A 16,480-nucleotide genomic window follows, 5' to 3' on the forward strand; every position below is an offset into this window, starting at 1 on the left:
TTTCAGCGGATGGGTTTAGTTATATATTGCTTTTATATTCCAACATTGGGCTTTGTAAATTTCACTGATGTAATCTATTGCTGTTTACCACTTTATGAAGGTACAGTTCAGAAAACTGAACAGATGGGGCTAAATTATTTCCTAGTGTATAAGCCTGTCCTATCCTTCCAGGGAGAGGGGCAAGATTGGCTTTTAGTAGCCCCCAATCAGCCTCTCTCTGACATCCAGGGAAGCAGAGCAGGCTAGGAAATGTAGTCCATTATGGCAGCCATATCTGTAGGTTTGGCTTCTGACAAGGCCTGATGGAGTCCATATTAACAACACCCTTCCCTAAGATAAACCAGAGACCTGGAAAGAGTCGGGCTGTTGGAGTAGAAACAGCAGTTAAGTAAAGGCATCTCCTTATGTTTTACTGTTTATAATTGTTTGGGGATTGTGGGTAATGTCTTTGCAGTGGATACCTTTGAAAATTACCTGGAGTGACAAGTGAAATTGTACGTAGTTCTGCATATCTTTGAGGCCGGTTAAAATACATTTACTCTGACAAAAGGAATGTTCTGTTAGCCCATTTGGCCAGTAAACATTTGCTATCTCCTGAAGCTCAAAGAAGCCCCACTTCAGAGCCAAGGCTCTGTGGCTTGGAGTTGCTGAACTGAAAAACAGCTAAGCTGAGAAGCAGCTGCTCTGTGCAGCACTAACTACCTTGTGTGACCTCTATCTGCTGCAGGGAGGCATCGCACAGTGGCATGAGCAATGAGTGACTATATAGATCCTAAATGTCCGGAGGCTCTTTTTCATAATTATTTAAGATTGTACCAATAGAAAATGGGAATTTCGTATCGGTGGAGGGTAGGGTGGGAGTTGAAAGGGTATCTATCATTTAAGTGTCCCAAACTGTTATAATCATTATTACATAATTATTTATTAAACACTTTAGATCACAATAACGTCTCATGGCACTTAACAGAGATTTAAAGAGCCATCGGATGAAATCCCAGTGCCATTGAAATAAATGGCAAAACTACTGATTTCAATGCTACCAAAACATCAGCTAGGGTCCCTGCCCCAAACAGCTTACAATTTAAATTTCTAGCATCAAGATCCTGATTCTGATCTCAAATGACCTCAGTGGAGTAACTCCTGTTTTACGCTAGTGTAAGTGAGATTGGAATCTGATCTAAAATGAAGTTACACTGTTGTAAGTGGCTTGGGCCTTAAAATAAGAGACAGAGGAAGGAGCGCTTAGGGAAAAGAGGGACAAAGATTAAAGTAAGTAACAACAATACTGTATGAAAAGCAAATTTCAATGCTCCGATATTTCACACATTCAAAATAAGTAATTGGAAAGAAAAATTTAGAGACGATATTGCATTATCATAGGGGTGAACAACAGGGTGACCAGATAGCAAGTGTGAAAAATCGGGACGAGGTGGGTGGTAATAGGCACCTATATAAGACAAAGCCCCAAATATCAGGACTGTCCCTATAAAATTGGGACCTCTGGTCACCCTAGTGATCAATTACAGTTCTGGGCTGAATATAAAATAGCAATGGCCCCCATTAGCACTATATTAGATTACACTCATTTTATCTTCAAAGCACAAAGCATGTTCCTTTAAATAAACAGAAAATGCTGAATGTAACAACATATTCCAAATAATCATTACTGCATTCACAACATGTCCTGTGACCGGCTCCCCATGCCGCAGTAAACTGGCATACACGGTAGTTCCGGATGGTATAACTCACTGTGTAATGTATTTGGAGTGGTTTTAAACAACTAGTTGTTTGGGGGGTTTTTTAATTGTCATTTCCCAGTAGGCCATATAGAAATAGTCACATCATTATTATTTATTCTTCTTTTCGAATGGTGATGTACTGTTTTTAGTGGCTGGAAAGTGTCGTGAATGCTCGAAACATGTTGCATTGCAGGGAAATCTATCCAAGCCACTTCCAGTTTGTCAAAACACGTAATTGGTAAGTGCTATCCGCAGGTATTGCAAGTGCACATCTTGGCTGGTGCAAAAAACAATCAGCTCTTTTTGGCTGCAAAGACTATTCAACACCTCACAGAAGGCTCTCAGCCCCTGGCAAAGTCAGGCCCTTTATGTGTGATCATTCCCATGAAGGGGCAAAATCAGTAGAGGTTGAGACAAACATTCTGCTTTTGTCCTCAGAAAACAGCCAGCCTACTGAAGGGACACAGATAACTGGTACTCCATAGAGCAAATTATGTTCTTTCTATTAGGGCAAAGATGTGCTATCTTTGCTCATTCTGCCTGAAGAGCAGCCCTGCCTCTGAGGAGCACAGTCACATTAAGGGAAAGAAGATAGATCATCCGTCTTTCAGTCAGTCTGACCTAGGATAGGAATAGATTGACACCTCAGGAAGGAACTCGTCATTAATGAGAGCCTTGAGAAGCTTAACAGTAGAGTGCATGCAGCATAGAGCAAATCCTGCTCTAAAGCCCTGAGTTCAATATATCAAAAAAGACATAATAGAATAGGAAGAGGTGCACAGGACAACAAAATTATTAAGGGTATGGAACAGCTTCTATACGAGGACAGATTAAAAAGACTGGGATTGTTCATCTTGTAAAAGAGATGAGTAAAGGGGGAGGGGACAATATGAGAGAGGTCTACAAAATTATGCATGATGTGGAGAAAGTGAATAGGGAAGTGTTATTTACCCCTTCACATAACACAAGAGCCAGGGGTCACCTAACAAAATTAAGAGGCAGCAGGTTTAAAACAAACTAAAGGCTGTACTTCTTCACACAATGCACTGTCAACCTGTGGAACTCATTGCCATGGGATGTTATGAAGGCCAAAACAATAACTGGATTCAAAAAAGAATTAAAGAAGTTAATGGAGGACTAGTCTATCAATGGCTAATAGTCAAGATGCTCAGGGATGCAACCCCATACTCTAGGTGTCCCTAAAAACCTCCAACAGCCAGAAGCTGGGACTGGATGACAGGAAATGGATCACTTGAAATTGCCCTGTTCTATATATTCCCTCTGAAACATCTGGCACGAGCTACCATCAGAAGTCAGGATACTGGGTTAAATGGACCATTGGTCTGACCTAGTATGGACATTCATAGGTTCTTAGTAGAGCCTAGACTAAGCTTATAACATAACCAGCTAATAATTGAAACGGTGCTAAACTGTGTCTACTTGGCTTCAATCCTGTTACGGTAACTCGACTAAAAAAAACAACACACATTTTTCCCCAGGTAAACAGAGCCTAAATTACTCCATTGTAAATTTGGAGAGGGTCCACTGATGTCAACAGTGGTCATCAGATTTACAAGTGGGGAATGATATGGCCCAATGGGATCTTGTCTGAGTAACAACTAAGCATTACTGCAAGATTTCCATTGATTTCAAGGGGACTAGGTTCGATCCTAAGTAAGGACTGTAAAACGTGGCCCCATGTTTATGGAAATTAAGGTCCTGATTCTCATCTCATTTATACAAAGGTAAATCAATAGTAGCAACCTTGCAGTCAGGAGCTATCACAGTGTAAATAAGCTCAGAATCAGGTCCTATATGTGCATTTCTTTGGAATAGAATTTTGACAGCTTCCCTCTCAACATTAATGCTATCTGAAGATAGGGACTTGAGAAGGGAGTCTTTGGCCTGGTCTACACTGGGGGGAGCGGGGATCAATCTAAGTTACGCAACTTCAGCTAAGTGAATAACGTAGCTGAAGTCGACGTACTCAGACCCACTCAACACGGTGTCTTCACTGTGGTGAGTCGACTGCTGCCGCTCCCCCGCCGACTCTGCCTGTGCCTCTCGCGGCGGTGGAGTACAGGAGTCGATTTATCACATCTAGACTAGACACGATAAATCAATCCCCGCTGGATCGATCGCTGCCCGCCAATCCAGCGGGTAGTGTACACATACCCTGTGACTTGGAGTCACATGAATAAACACCTCTTCCTACAGCCCTTTTGCTCCTCGGTCCCATGGATGACAATTATTGCCTCAGTGATGTTTTTCAATACTGTGTGACTTAAATGAAACTCCTGCAATTACAAATACCTCATTCCTGGGTTTTGCCTTTTAAAATGTAAACCCTCCAGTAACTGTGTTGTCTTATGTGTTTTTTCAGTGCCTGGCACAACAGGACCCAATTGCTGATTGGGGCCTTTGGCCATGACCTTAACATAAATAAGAATGAATTAATGACCTGTTCTGCTCGCTTTTTCACCTTGAGTCTACTAAATCATTTAATTGTCACAAGAATGTAAGCCAACTGGAGTTTTGCCTGAACAAAGACTGCCAGATATTTGCCCTGTATTCTTTTATTATTACTCTTTATCTTCTCTTATAATTATTACGCATAAAATAGCCTCCTTTTCAGTACTTCCTATTTTCTACCATTTCATCTACAGACTTGATTTATTAACACATTTGTTGGCGTTTTTCTCCCCTAGCTTTGCATGGGAATGTATTTCATAAAAATGCAAAAACAAATCAAGAACAAGCAGGATCCTTTTTAATCCAAAGTCTCATTGAGCTTTCAGCAGAAATGCCAATGTCTTCACCGGATCACAAGGAGATGAAAATGTTATTTTGTTATAACCTCCCATTCCTCAGCTCTGAGGACCTATACAGTATTTCACTGGAGGACATAGTGTTTCAGGCATGAGCACATGTTGGTTCTTTTATTGGTGAATCTATTGTTTGTGATATTTCATGGGTGTGTATTATTTGTAGTTGTTGTTTTCATGTAGCAACTGTAATAAACTAGCTGGATTTATGTTTCTTTCCCTTATTATTTAAAATCAGCCTTGTTAAATGTACTCTTTGAACAAATAAATTTACTGCATAGGGAGTGTTACTGACTCCATTTGCAAGTCTTTTGCATCAAATATGTGAATTGCAAAGTGATTTGGCATCCCAACTCATATCTGGGAGAGGCAAGACAAGATAGCTTTAACATGTAATTCAAATTATCATCCGGAACAGAAGATAATCAGATTACTTCACAAAATTACTTTTTGTTCTAATTAAGTAGTTATTACAATCAATTACTTTCAGAGAGAGAGAGAGAGAGAGTGTGTGTGTGTGTGAGAGAGAGAGAGAGAGAGAGAGAGAGAGAATTACTAACTGGTCCTTTTTGACCTACCTAAACCTGTGACAAGACTCCCTTCTATTTTCGGGAAATGACCCAAATGGAAACCTCACACCTGAATCATTCCAACATTTTTGAAGGGAGACTATAATCAGAATCTGAACCCAGACACAGATCATATTCTTGCAGCTGACATCTAGCTCTACACAATACAATGAGCCCAATTAAAACCCCAGATCCAATTCTCTGGATATTCAGACCCCATATTCCAACTTTTTAGCAGCTCTCACCCATCTCTGTCACCATCGTTCACCTTGGCCACTTGTTTCCTCTCTGCTACAAGGCGTTATGTGTATAATACAGCCATTTAGTTTAACCTTTTAATGATCACCTTTGATCTGGTTTGATCTGAACCTGACAGCTACACCAGAGTTCAGTACAGAGTCAAGGAAATGCACTCCATGACAGCAGTGAGCAAACATTAAATAAAAAGCTTTCACTCACATTTGTATGTTTGTTTGATTTTTCATGATTCACCAAACTTTATATTTCATTCTTGGCGCAGATGCCACAATCCCAGCATCCAGCCTCCCTCAGGGCAATGGAAGAGACATGATAAAAATACCAGTGTATATGAGGGAGTTAGATTAAGCAGTTCTATAAGGGTGGACTGATGTCACCCCGTTGCTCAAATGAGCAGAGCTCCAACATGGGTGCGAAAGAGATTATCTCCACTGTGTGAAAGGCTACCTCTTTCCATGCCATATAATGACAATATACTAACTATACAGAGAGAAAAGCTACAACATGAAGAAAAAGAAAAATGCTAAACTTGTCAGTTTCTACGTTATTTACTAATATTTTAAAACTAGTATCAAACAAATTAAGGGCAGGGATGCAGATAAAAATGACGGAGCTGGAAATAGGGTTTGGAGTCATATACAGAGGACAAGTGCAGGAGGGGTATTAAAACATAAAATGTTATGTTTCTCAATTAATTCTTTGCACTGTAAATAACAAAACAATAACAACTACACTATGAAATATAGGATAAATCTAGGTGCATTAAAATGAACACATAATCATAATGTCTTCAACCAAACCATAGTGCAGTAAGCAGGCTGCATGCAATGAGATGATATTCAGTACTAGTGTAAATTCCTGCATTGAGGGAGAGGAAATAAACAGCACAGCTATTAATTGAGGGGTAGCTAGTTGTGAATTTAAGAAAGATCTAAGGGTGATCACAAATTAATACAGAGTCTCAGTGTGATGCTGCTAGGGGGAGATGCCATGCTATTTTGGGATCTGTATATATAAAAGGATCATATGGAAAGCTAAAGTGATAACAGTGTCGTGTTAACACAGTCTGAGCACAACCATAGTGGGAACAGCGTGTGCAGTTCTGCTCTCCACAGATCAGAACAGATATAGAAAAATTAAAGGAAACACAAATAAGGGCAATAAACGTGATCCAAGGACAGACTGAAGGAATTGTATTAATACAGTCTAGAAGTTTGAAGAATCTGTGGGCCATGAGACCATCTATAAATACCTTTAAGGTAATCATATGTGTGAAGGTAAGTAATTAGTCAGGCTCAAAAGATGGCAGAATAGGGAGCAGTTTATTGAAATTAAGTAAGGAAAACTTCTGGATGGGAAGTAAGAAGTTCTTTAAAGTGCTGCACCTGAGCAATGGCACAGAACCCCAAAGGAGGTAGTGTGGGTACAGTCATTGGCTCTATTCAAGAACAGGTTAAACAAGAAGCTAGGGGGAAAAGATGTAGACAATAGCCCTCTTAAAATCCAAAGGCGTACACTAGGCAATCTTTTTGTTTTTTTCATGTTCTATTTACTTTGGTTATCTGAAAGGCTGGTGCTCCTACACAGAGGTATATAATATATGAGGCTCACAGTATTTGGCCCTCTCTGCTGCTATATATCTGGTTAAAATCCAACCCAGGTCAGTTGGTTGTCCTGTTGCTTATCTAAAATGAGTTTGGTGGATTTCTGGAAGAACAAGTGTCGTCATTGCAAAAACCATCATCCCAATAAGCAGACTTATGGGCAGTTTCAGCACTGAGGCCAAAGGCTGAAAGGGCATGAAATCTGAACTACCTTTTCCCTTTTTTAACAGATAAAGGTGAACCTTCTAGCTCTGAGTTCAGAGACATTAGTACGACAATGTGAAGTGGAATCTTAACATGGCTGCTGTTCATGTTGTACCTTGTCTGTGGATCAGCTGAGAACCAATACTGCCAATATATCACCTTTCAGGAACGCTAAAATACACAACACTTAAAAAATATAAAAAAAAGGGGCACTGGTAACAAGTCCTAGAACAAATGGGTACACACACACGAGGCATATAAATCCATGTAGCATCATTGCCCCCACCCTTTACAAATATCCCATCCCAACTGCACTCACCAGTTGGGACTTCTGTCCCCTCCTCACTGTGGATGGGCAGTGGTGATTCCTCCATAGGGTGAGGCACTGATGGAAAGTAATGAATGGTGGTAGTATTTGTCGCAAAGTGACAATCACAAGACGGTCCCTTTATTATCATTATAATACAAATGCCTTTTTACTATCACAAGGAGTCCTTTTTCAAAATGTCACATGGCAGGATGTGGCCCCTGCAAATATTTCATGTGTCCTGTGATTCAGAATTCAGATATATCAGTGGGATCCACCATCTGAAGTTTGAAATCCCTGGGCTTAATTTCCTCTTCAGAGTTCACATTCTGAGGGGATTATTAGCTTCTGAAAGTTTAACATTACTGAAGAGGCCTCATTTTGGTCATTCACAGTTGATGGGGTTAATCCCAATCTAGAATTCATATCCGTAGAAGTTTAGACCCTTCTGAAAATTCACACTGCACAGAGAGGTTTCTATCCTGGAAGTTTCATAATTCCGACACTTGACAATATTCTGATTATTCACATCCCTGGAGTAAACTCTCCTTTGGAAATTCATACTGTTGAAGAAGCCAAAGGGAGCCAAGGCACTAAGGCACATATAGAGACAGGTTAAAGACATCAAATCTGAGTCATGCTATTTCATGCACAGAACCAGGAGAGAGAGGCTCTGGTGCTCAAAACTTGCCTTTGGCTGCTGAAATGCCACATCAGGTGGTAGAAGGTTGTACTGCATGTGGCTTCTAGGCCATAAATTTTGCATCACAGATCCATTTTATGGAATATATTCCAGTTACAAAGCTCTAGATTATCCAGATATTTAGCTTTATGATATTAAAGTCACTAAAGGGAGACCTTTGAATCTGCATTCCAATGGGCTCCAGATTCTGGTGTACAATGTCGGGATACCATATCATCATGTCTTTAGGTTTCTTTTCCCATTTGGAGCCTCTTCCTTTAGAGATGTTTTTTGTTACCCTGATGATTCCTCTTTAAAAAACTGGGGGAAATGTGTCCTTTAAACTGTTTTCAAGAGACTTGAATTTTCTATATTGGGGTCCTATGTTGAAAAATATGAGTAATATGACTCCTGGAATTTTTCCAATCCTATTGTCTTTTTTAAAATGGTACCGTAGCTTCTCAAAGATACCCTCAGTCTCAGTTTTAGCATCCCAGTGTAAAAGACAATTCTTTTTAATTGCTGGTGTGGTTTTTTCATTTAATATACACATGCTCTTCTCCTTTGAAAAAGCTTATCCTCAATTGATTGTCCTAGTGATGTCCATAAAACCAGCCAAAAGAATGTTCATGATTCAAAGATACAAAATAAAATTCTTATAACATTTCTGCCAGAAATATAGCCGGAATTGAGCGAGTTTTCAATAGATTTTTGACTAGCAATGGGACCACATAGTTGTGTCTTGCTAGGTTCAAAGAGGCTGCAATCTCTGCCTACACCTAAGCCCTCCTCTTACAGAAATGCACAATAAAGGGTAGTGTAAGAGAGAAACAGCTGAACACAGTTGACTACATAACTACCACACTAGCCAGGGAAATAATGGTCTACAAGGGTGCATTGCGCAAGCTCCTTTTATCTGAAAGCGGAACTAACATTCCAGGCCAATAACACAAAAAAAACCCATTTGTCACCACACAGCATTTTGCTACATATTAACCAGGAGTTGCTATCTGAGTCTAATCTAGTGCCATAATTCAGAGACGTATGTTATTTTCTGAAAAAAAATGTTGATTTATGAGAAGTCAGCTTGATGTGAATGCTCATGACTTGCCACGCCACTTGATACAGGGCGTGCTTCAAAGTTATACAAAGCAGGTCCTGCATTGCAATTAATGCAGTCATTTTCCTCATTAAGGCTCATTTTGCACTCAGGCAATAATAGTCTTAATCTATCTATGCTGCTTCTTGAAACATTTTCTTGACTTTACTTACTAGAAAGAGATTCTGGAGCAGAACTTACTTGACCACTTAAAAGTTTTAAAATCAGAGATCTGCAAGCAAAGCAAGTTGCTAGGCGATGTGTAAAACTGTTGAGCTCCATGATGTGTAGCTTTACATACTCTATGGAGAGTCCTGTACAAGATTCATCAGCCTGATGTAGACTGAGCATTTATTCTGGAGGCAAATGTATTCACAAAAAATTTGCAACAATATTCATCGATGGCTGATATTATTTACTCTCATTTTAGAGGGCCCATGGGTTGTAAAAAAGGCCTGAAATATCTGTATGCTACAAAAGGCCACACACATAAATAAACAAAAACAACTTTACTGACACAACTTGGATTTTGTAGAAGAATCCAAGAGAGAGAAGCTTATTTTTAGCATAGGACTGGGAGTTAGGACCCCTGAGTTCTAAGCTGAGCTCTGACATTGACTCCCTCTTTGACCTTGGCCAAGCCACTTAGGGCTTGATCCAAAGCCCACTGAAGTCAACGGAAGTTTTTCCATCAAGTTCAATGAGCTTTAGTAGAGACCCTCGACCTCTATGCATCTGTTGCCACTCATATATAAAGTGAGACGTTACTACATCCCTACATCACAGGAGGGGTGTGCCCACCAATACTGTAAAATACTTTGTAATGGTGCCTAGGTACTACCATGATATACACAATAGAACTGCATATATAGATTTGAGATAGCGGGTATTGAGTATTGCTATTGTGTAACTGCAGTTTATTTTTACATGCTCTTTATTCAGTGGTTTCTATGAGCAGATGGTAAGCGTTCACTATTGGAACATTCTAATCATTTTTATAATCCTTTTGTAATTTCATAAATGAGCATAAATAACACTTACATGAAGAAGAGTCTCTCCTGAATGGATTTTCTCTTCCTGTTTGGGGTGGGGTTAGGGAGGGGGGCGAAAAAGAAAAAGAAAAAAAACAGAAAGCAAATAAATAAACAGACATAAAATAACACAAATAAAATAAAAAACAGGGGGAAAGTCCATCAGGATACTAAGATACATTTCGTTCTGATCTCCGTTTTGCTGGTGTACATACAGTCCCTCAGAAAGACAAAAACCACATGAATACAGTGGTCACAATAGAAGAAGCCAACTGCTATTGCTCCTCTCTTTTTATTCTTGGAAGCTCAGATCCTGAGGTAAAATAATATAGGTAAATGTTGGCCCTCCAATGGCAACCACCATACTTAAATTTGGAAATAAGGTAATGGATAACTTTACTGCACCTCTACTTCCAAACTTCTGCTGGAGTATTTTACACCAATGTCAACCACGGTATAAGTTTAGCAATGTAGTAATGGCCAGAGCTTAGCATTTACATTCTCTGAACAGATAAAAATGCTTTGCGTCAGATCCTCAGCAGGTATAACTCAACTCAATCAGTGGGGTTAAAGTGATTTACACTAGCAGAGGCTCTAGCTTAACCTATCCCACCATACATTTTTGGGGGGAAATTCAATGAACATAGAAATGAAACTTCATACTCTGACTTTCCTTCCAAACCATTGGGGATGATTCCTATAAGTGTACTATACCAAGTGCTAATGGAGTTAAGTGGGAATTTGCTGTATGGAATGCTTAAACGATGGGACTACAGGATTACTTTTTAAAAGCCATCCTGTAGCATAAATGCAGGTTAGTGCATTTGACCTTTTTGATCACTAATCTCCCATTGTAATCTATTCAAAACTGCAATTTTAAAGCATCTACAATTGATTAGGGTGATGAATCAGATAAGGTATTACTTTTAAAAAGCTGTAACTCCTCCAACTTGCACATTCATCTGTAGTTGTTGCATGTTTCAAACTGAACTAAAGTGCTCTTAAGAAGGCAAAAACATCTTTATGGAGTCATTTCTCTACATTATAAAAACACTACAGAGTATGGCACAGCTGAACAGAGCCCCTGTTTGGTATTGGTTCAGGTGTGTTAGGTCAGGATTGAGGTGTGCTGGCAGACTGGGAAGGAAGCGACAGCAATGGAATAACGAGGTGCTGGAGATGAGAACTGGGGAACATTGGCAGAGGGGTGGGATGAGGAGCTTGCACTGACTAAATGCAGTACCTGGTGCTATACTGTGCTACCAATTTTTCATTTCACCAACTCCACCCTGTTAGCAGAAACAGACAAAGGGTGTTTTAGTGCTCTTGGGGAAATCACAGACACAGGAGAAGGCTCAGGGACTAATTATTTTTATATATCTAAAATTAAAAATTAAATGATGTTGACTATGTTGTTTGCCTCATTTTTTAAAAATATACTACAGACCTCAGACAAAAGATCCAGTGTTCTGAACCCACTATTACTGCAGAATACTGTAGGTTTTTTTTAATATTGGAAACAAAGGGCTTTCCAAAGCAATACTAGGGTTGACAGCATTATTATCTGCAATGGACAGAAAGAGCTTTAGCAATAGAACTGACCCTAACCTGCATTCTGTAAGCACAATTTTCTATCAGTAAATCTCATCAGATAGTGATTGCCTTTACAGCACTCATTTCTTTAAATAAGATATTGTCAGATCCAATAGAATAAGAAAACAATTAAGCTTTTCTCCCCAAAGTGCTTCCGCTATGGTACATGTAATGACACTGCAGAGCAAATAATCTATAGGAAAATAAAGATTTGGAAGATTGAAAGATTATATTGTTATGCTCCGAGAAGGGAAAGCTTAATGAAATAAAATGTGATTGTTTGAGGTTTAAACAGTTCTGCCATTGTACTAAATTGAAAATTCAGAATGTTCAGTAAAGTGAAAAGACTTTGGTTTACCCTAAATTCAGTTCTCTGTGCAATGATGGTTTAGTTTTCCTTTACGGTTTACACTTCTCTGCCACACAATCTATACCCTCAGTTGGCTCTGCTGGTGCACTTGGGTGCAAAATGCAGATTACACTTTCAATGCAGAGCCAAGTGGGAACAGCCAAAGTTAGAAAGACAGAATGGAACACCTCCTTGCTATGGAAAGCACACACAGCACAAAACAATTAGGCTATGAGGGAGTATCGCTTCAAAGCACTATATCGGGTTTTCTAACTGGGCTCTAATCCGCAGGACTTGCTCAGTTAAAAGCCTCTTTGGCAAAGCATTCCCAAGTGGAAAGGAGGCTTTAAGTGCAAATCACTAGGCTGCTTGGTATTCAGATTACAAATTAGGGAATTAATCCTTGAAATTCTCCCTAGTTTTAGCTGTAAAACAAGTCACTATGAAGAATCCTACAGAAGCAATCAAATTCTGGCAGGCAGGACTTCTCAAACATCATGCACAAACAGTAAACTAGTCTAAGGTTTCTTTGTATTGTTCCACAGCAGTGCTCACCTCTTGTTCATACATGATTTCAAACATCCTGGAGATCCATTCTTACCTCAGCTCATACATTGTGCCATTTAAAAAAATAATCTCAAACCTTGAAAAAAAATAAAAATACATAAACTAATGACTGCCAACTAAAATTGAAGGGCCAAATTCTGTCTTCTATTACATTAGTGTACATTAACATCTGCAGAATTATTCCAGGTTTACACCAGAATCTGGCATGATATCCCTAAAACCAAAGAAGGGTATCTTTAGACAAGCACTTCCACCCATCTGTCCATCTCCTTAATGCCTCCAGATTGCTTTATGCTGGCTGGGGTTTACTGCTCTTTATATAGTACCATAGCACTGCACGCAGTTAAGCAGCAGGTAGCTAGAGGATTTTGAAGCCAGTTGTCTGACACTGGAAAATGCAGGTTGGTAAATGGAAAACAACAGAAATTTAAAAATTAAAAAGGAATTCCCTTGCCTTTCCATTCTCTCCCCATCTATATTATAGTACAGAGATACTCAGACTCAGTGGTTCAGTACCCAAATTAGCGATCAACATTACTCAAAAGAGCCACAGTAATGTGAATTCATTGTTTAATTTACTATAGTGCTATATATTCATATTTAAACAGTATGATGGGGAAATATATATATACACTAAATATTTCCCCTGTCCTACTGTTTAAATATGAATTTATAGGCCAGTCATTTTGCTCTGAGAATTATATATATATATAATTATTACTATTTTATCAACTACAACCAGTAATAACACAGTAAAACACAGTAAAAACATCCTGACTGGTTAATAACTTAGTTTGGTTAATAATTAAATCAGAGCCACAGGAAACACATTAAAGAGCCACTTTCAACTCAGAAGCTTCGGTCTGGGTATCACTCATATAGCACATTAAGTTTGCCTGTCCTCCATTTCCTGCCCTCAAATGGCTGGAGTGTCATAGTTCCATCTGCCTGCGAAGAGACTGAGAAACTATGTCACCCCCTACTGGCTGCAGCCTAAAGAGAATATGAACCATAAGAGAGAGAAGGTGGAAGGGAATGGGAAAGATGAAGAGAGTAGTGAAGATGGAAAAGGTGAAACGGAGAGACAAGAGGAGAGGAGGATGGGGGGTGTGAACAAAAAGATAGATAAAGACTGACGTGAGAGAGGGGCTATCTCTGAATGTTTCACAGGCCCTAGCTAACATTTACTCACCCTTGTTTACTAAAGGTACCCTCCCTCCAGACACATATAATTCACCCTCAACTTGCGCCCTGATATTGGAGGCAAATGGCATTATCAGTGCGGTAGCTATCCCTTGCAAAAACTAAAATATCTCTCTCTCTCGCCATGCCCATACTGTACACTTCTGTAAAAGGAAATGATCTTCCACCAACATCCCCCGGGGAAAATCTTTCCATAATATTTCTTTGGAGATAAACAGGGCCAAAAAGAGTTGGTCAATTCTGCTTGAATTCAAATCTAGAAGTAACAAATCCATATGCCAAAATCGTAAAAGTTTTGCCCAAAGTGTCTCTCCTCAACATTCCATAACACCAAGTTTTATTGGGTTGATTTCCTTACAGTGCTAAAGCCATAGAATCTAAACTGGTAGCAATTGTCATCCAAGTACCAAATTACAACTAACTCCATGTCTCCTGAACAATACGACTCCACTTTTTGTTGGTCCAACACTTGAAACATTTTGACGTATAAGCAAAAAGATACAGTGGTTACCAAAATAGCACTATAAACACAACCAGTTCTTCTTGGCACATTTTCTTAATGCCTTTCCCAATACGGTTAAAAAATGGGAACTAACCAAAAAAAAAGCCTCTCTACACCTTGGCATGAACTGTCCTGAAACATAAAAATCTTTCATACGTGTGTGGTCGTGTTTCTTCAAACTTGGTTCTGAACTTCTCTTTTCCCACTCTGTTTTCATTTGTCATTTAAAAACTAATAATAAAGAGAAGAAACAAGATTTCAGAACTTATATAAGTGTAAGAATTTTGTCACTTGGAAGGAAAAAAGTAATTCTCAAAGAAAAATATATTTTTCACCTCTCAAAAATGAGGAAGCATAAATAAGTTAATATATTCTGAATGCTCCATCTTTTTATGCATGTTTTATCTTCTGTGTGAATGCAAATTAACTCCCACACACACACCCCTTATCTTCATATATGGAAACTTAAAGCTGTCTCCAAAGTCTGTCTTTTGTTATATTATCATACACCACTGAATATTCATCACCTTAAACTCACTGGGCCAAATTCTGATCCATTTCACACTGATGTGAATACAGATTTACTTTTTTGACACCAAGATAAATGAAATCAGAATCTTGACCAACTAAGTTATGACACTTATGGAAACTTTAACTGCCTATGAAGAAAAGAATGTCAGACCCTAGTCAGACCCATTAGTAGCAGCAGCAGCTGCAGCACTACTGGCTGTATTGGTCTTTCAATTGGACCTGACTGGAGGTTTGCATATAGACTTCAAAAATATGTTGCATTTTTCACTGGAGGAAACAGCAGGGGGGGAAAGAACAAATGTACTTTTAACAGTTGGAGAGCTGCCAAGCAAGTGGTTAATTTCACACTGCAAACTGGTATCTGAAAAAAGTTAACACAAGGTGGTGGAGCATGTATGGAGGGCAAGATGGAAATAGCTGCTCGAGAAACCGCACGGTAGCCTAGATAGCAATTAAATATAGGTAGATGTGTTGTTTTTTTAAGGCACTTGAAAAGAAAGAAGCGGCGCTAGTGGCCTGCGCGATGCAAAGCAACAGCACGTTGTAATCTATCTAGCACAGGATACGGCAAAACCCTGCAAAAATATGGGGCGGGCGGGGGGTGGGGGCAGGAGGGAAAGAGACCCTGAGCATAGCTGAGACATTTGCAGCATTGATCAACCAAGGCGATGCCCCCCTGTCCCTCCGCAGGGTCCTTTCTTTGCCATCGTCGTGTAGGAACAAGAGAAAAGCAGCAAATTAGTCCTCCCTCGTCCCCTCTCCTGCCTGGCAGATCTTCCTTCCTTCCGTCGGCAAAGGCAAAAACCTCGCTGCCTCCCGACAGCTCCTTCTTTGTTCCTTTCCCGTCTGCCTCCGAGCGCCCAGAGCTCGAGGCTTCCTCCCCGGCTGGCGGACAAGACAGGGGCTCTTACCTGCTGCGGGCTCAGGTAGCTGGCCAGGGCTCTAGGCGGCCGTCCGCGGTGTCCTGGGGCAAGGGAGCGCCCGACTAGCCGGGCTGCGAGGGAGGCAGGGGTGATTTATAAGCGCTTTCTTCCTGACCTCTCCTCTCTGTTGTCTAATGAGGGAGCGTTGAGCATCACCCATCCTGCTGAGTGGAAAAACACCGGCTCAGCCTCTTCTTTGGTGGAGGGGCGGGGGTGCTAGAGGAAGGGGTGGGGGGAAGGAGGGGCCACGCTTCAGACACGCAACCCGGGAGCCTGGGCTGGCAGGCAGCCTGCTCAGCTCCGGGGAGGGGCAGCAGGGCCGGGGGCAGGCGCGGGGGGGGGGGGGCGGACAGCTGCTGCTGCAGGGAGGCTGAGGGCGGACACGAGGCCAGCAGCTGAGCTCGGCGAAAGGGAAAGTGGAAGCTTTCCCCGCTGCTGGGGCAGCCCGCCCCCCCCCCTTTTTTCTCCCCCAGCAGGCTGCAGCCCCCCCCCCC

At 40.5% G+C, this 16,480-nt stretch overlaps 1 protein-coding gene across 9 annotated transcripts in view; it reads right to left on the reverse strand.

The window, feature by feature from the left end:
* Positions 1–16,211, reverse strand: part of SLC6A6 (solute carrier family 6 member 6) — a 70,188-nt gene extending 53,977 nt beyond the window's left edge. For 2 of the 9 annotated variants that reach the window (XM_050958378.1, XM_050958379.1), the window contains exons 1-3: positions 15,975–16,147; positions 11,562–11,607; positions 10,329–10,364 (exon numbers count right to left, since the gene is read on the reverse strand). Coding sequence is in view for 2 of the 9 variants with exons in the window: in XM_050958373.1 (XP_050814330.1) it covers positions 7,519–7,573 (55 nt within the window). In the remaining 7 variants the exon portion in view is untranslated. Of the gene's footprint in view, positions 1–7,518; positions 7,585–10,328; positions 10,365–11,561; positions 11,608–15,974 lie in introns of all 9 variants that reach the window. The other 7 variants (XM_050958374.1, XM_050958375.1, XM_050958377.1 and 4 more) reach the window with 5 other exon arrangements.
* Between the last annotated feature and the right edge of the window lie 269 nt (positions 16,212–16,480).

The sequence above is a fragment of the Gopherus flavomarginatus genome, chromosome 6, assembly GCF_025201925.1.
Source record: "Gopherus flavomarginatus isolate rGopFla2 chromosome 6, rGopFla2.mat.asm, whole genome shotgun sequence".
Lineage (NCBI taxonomy): Eukaryota > Metazoa > Chordata > Testudines > Testudinidae > Gopherus > Gopherus flavomarginatus.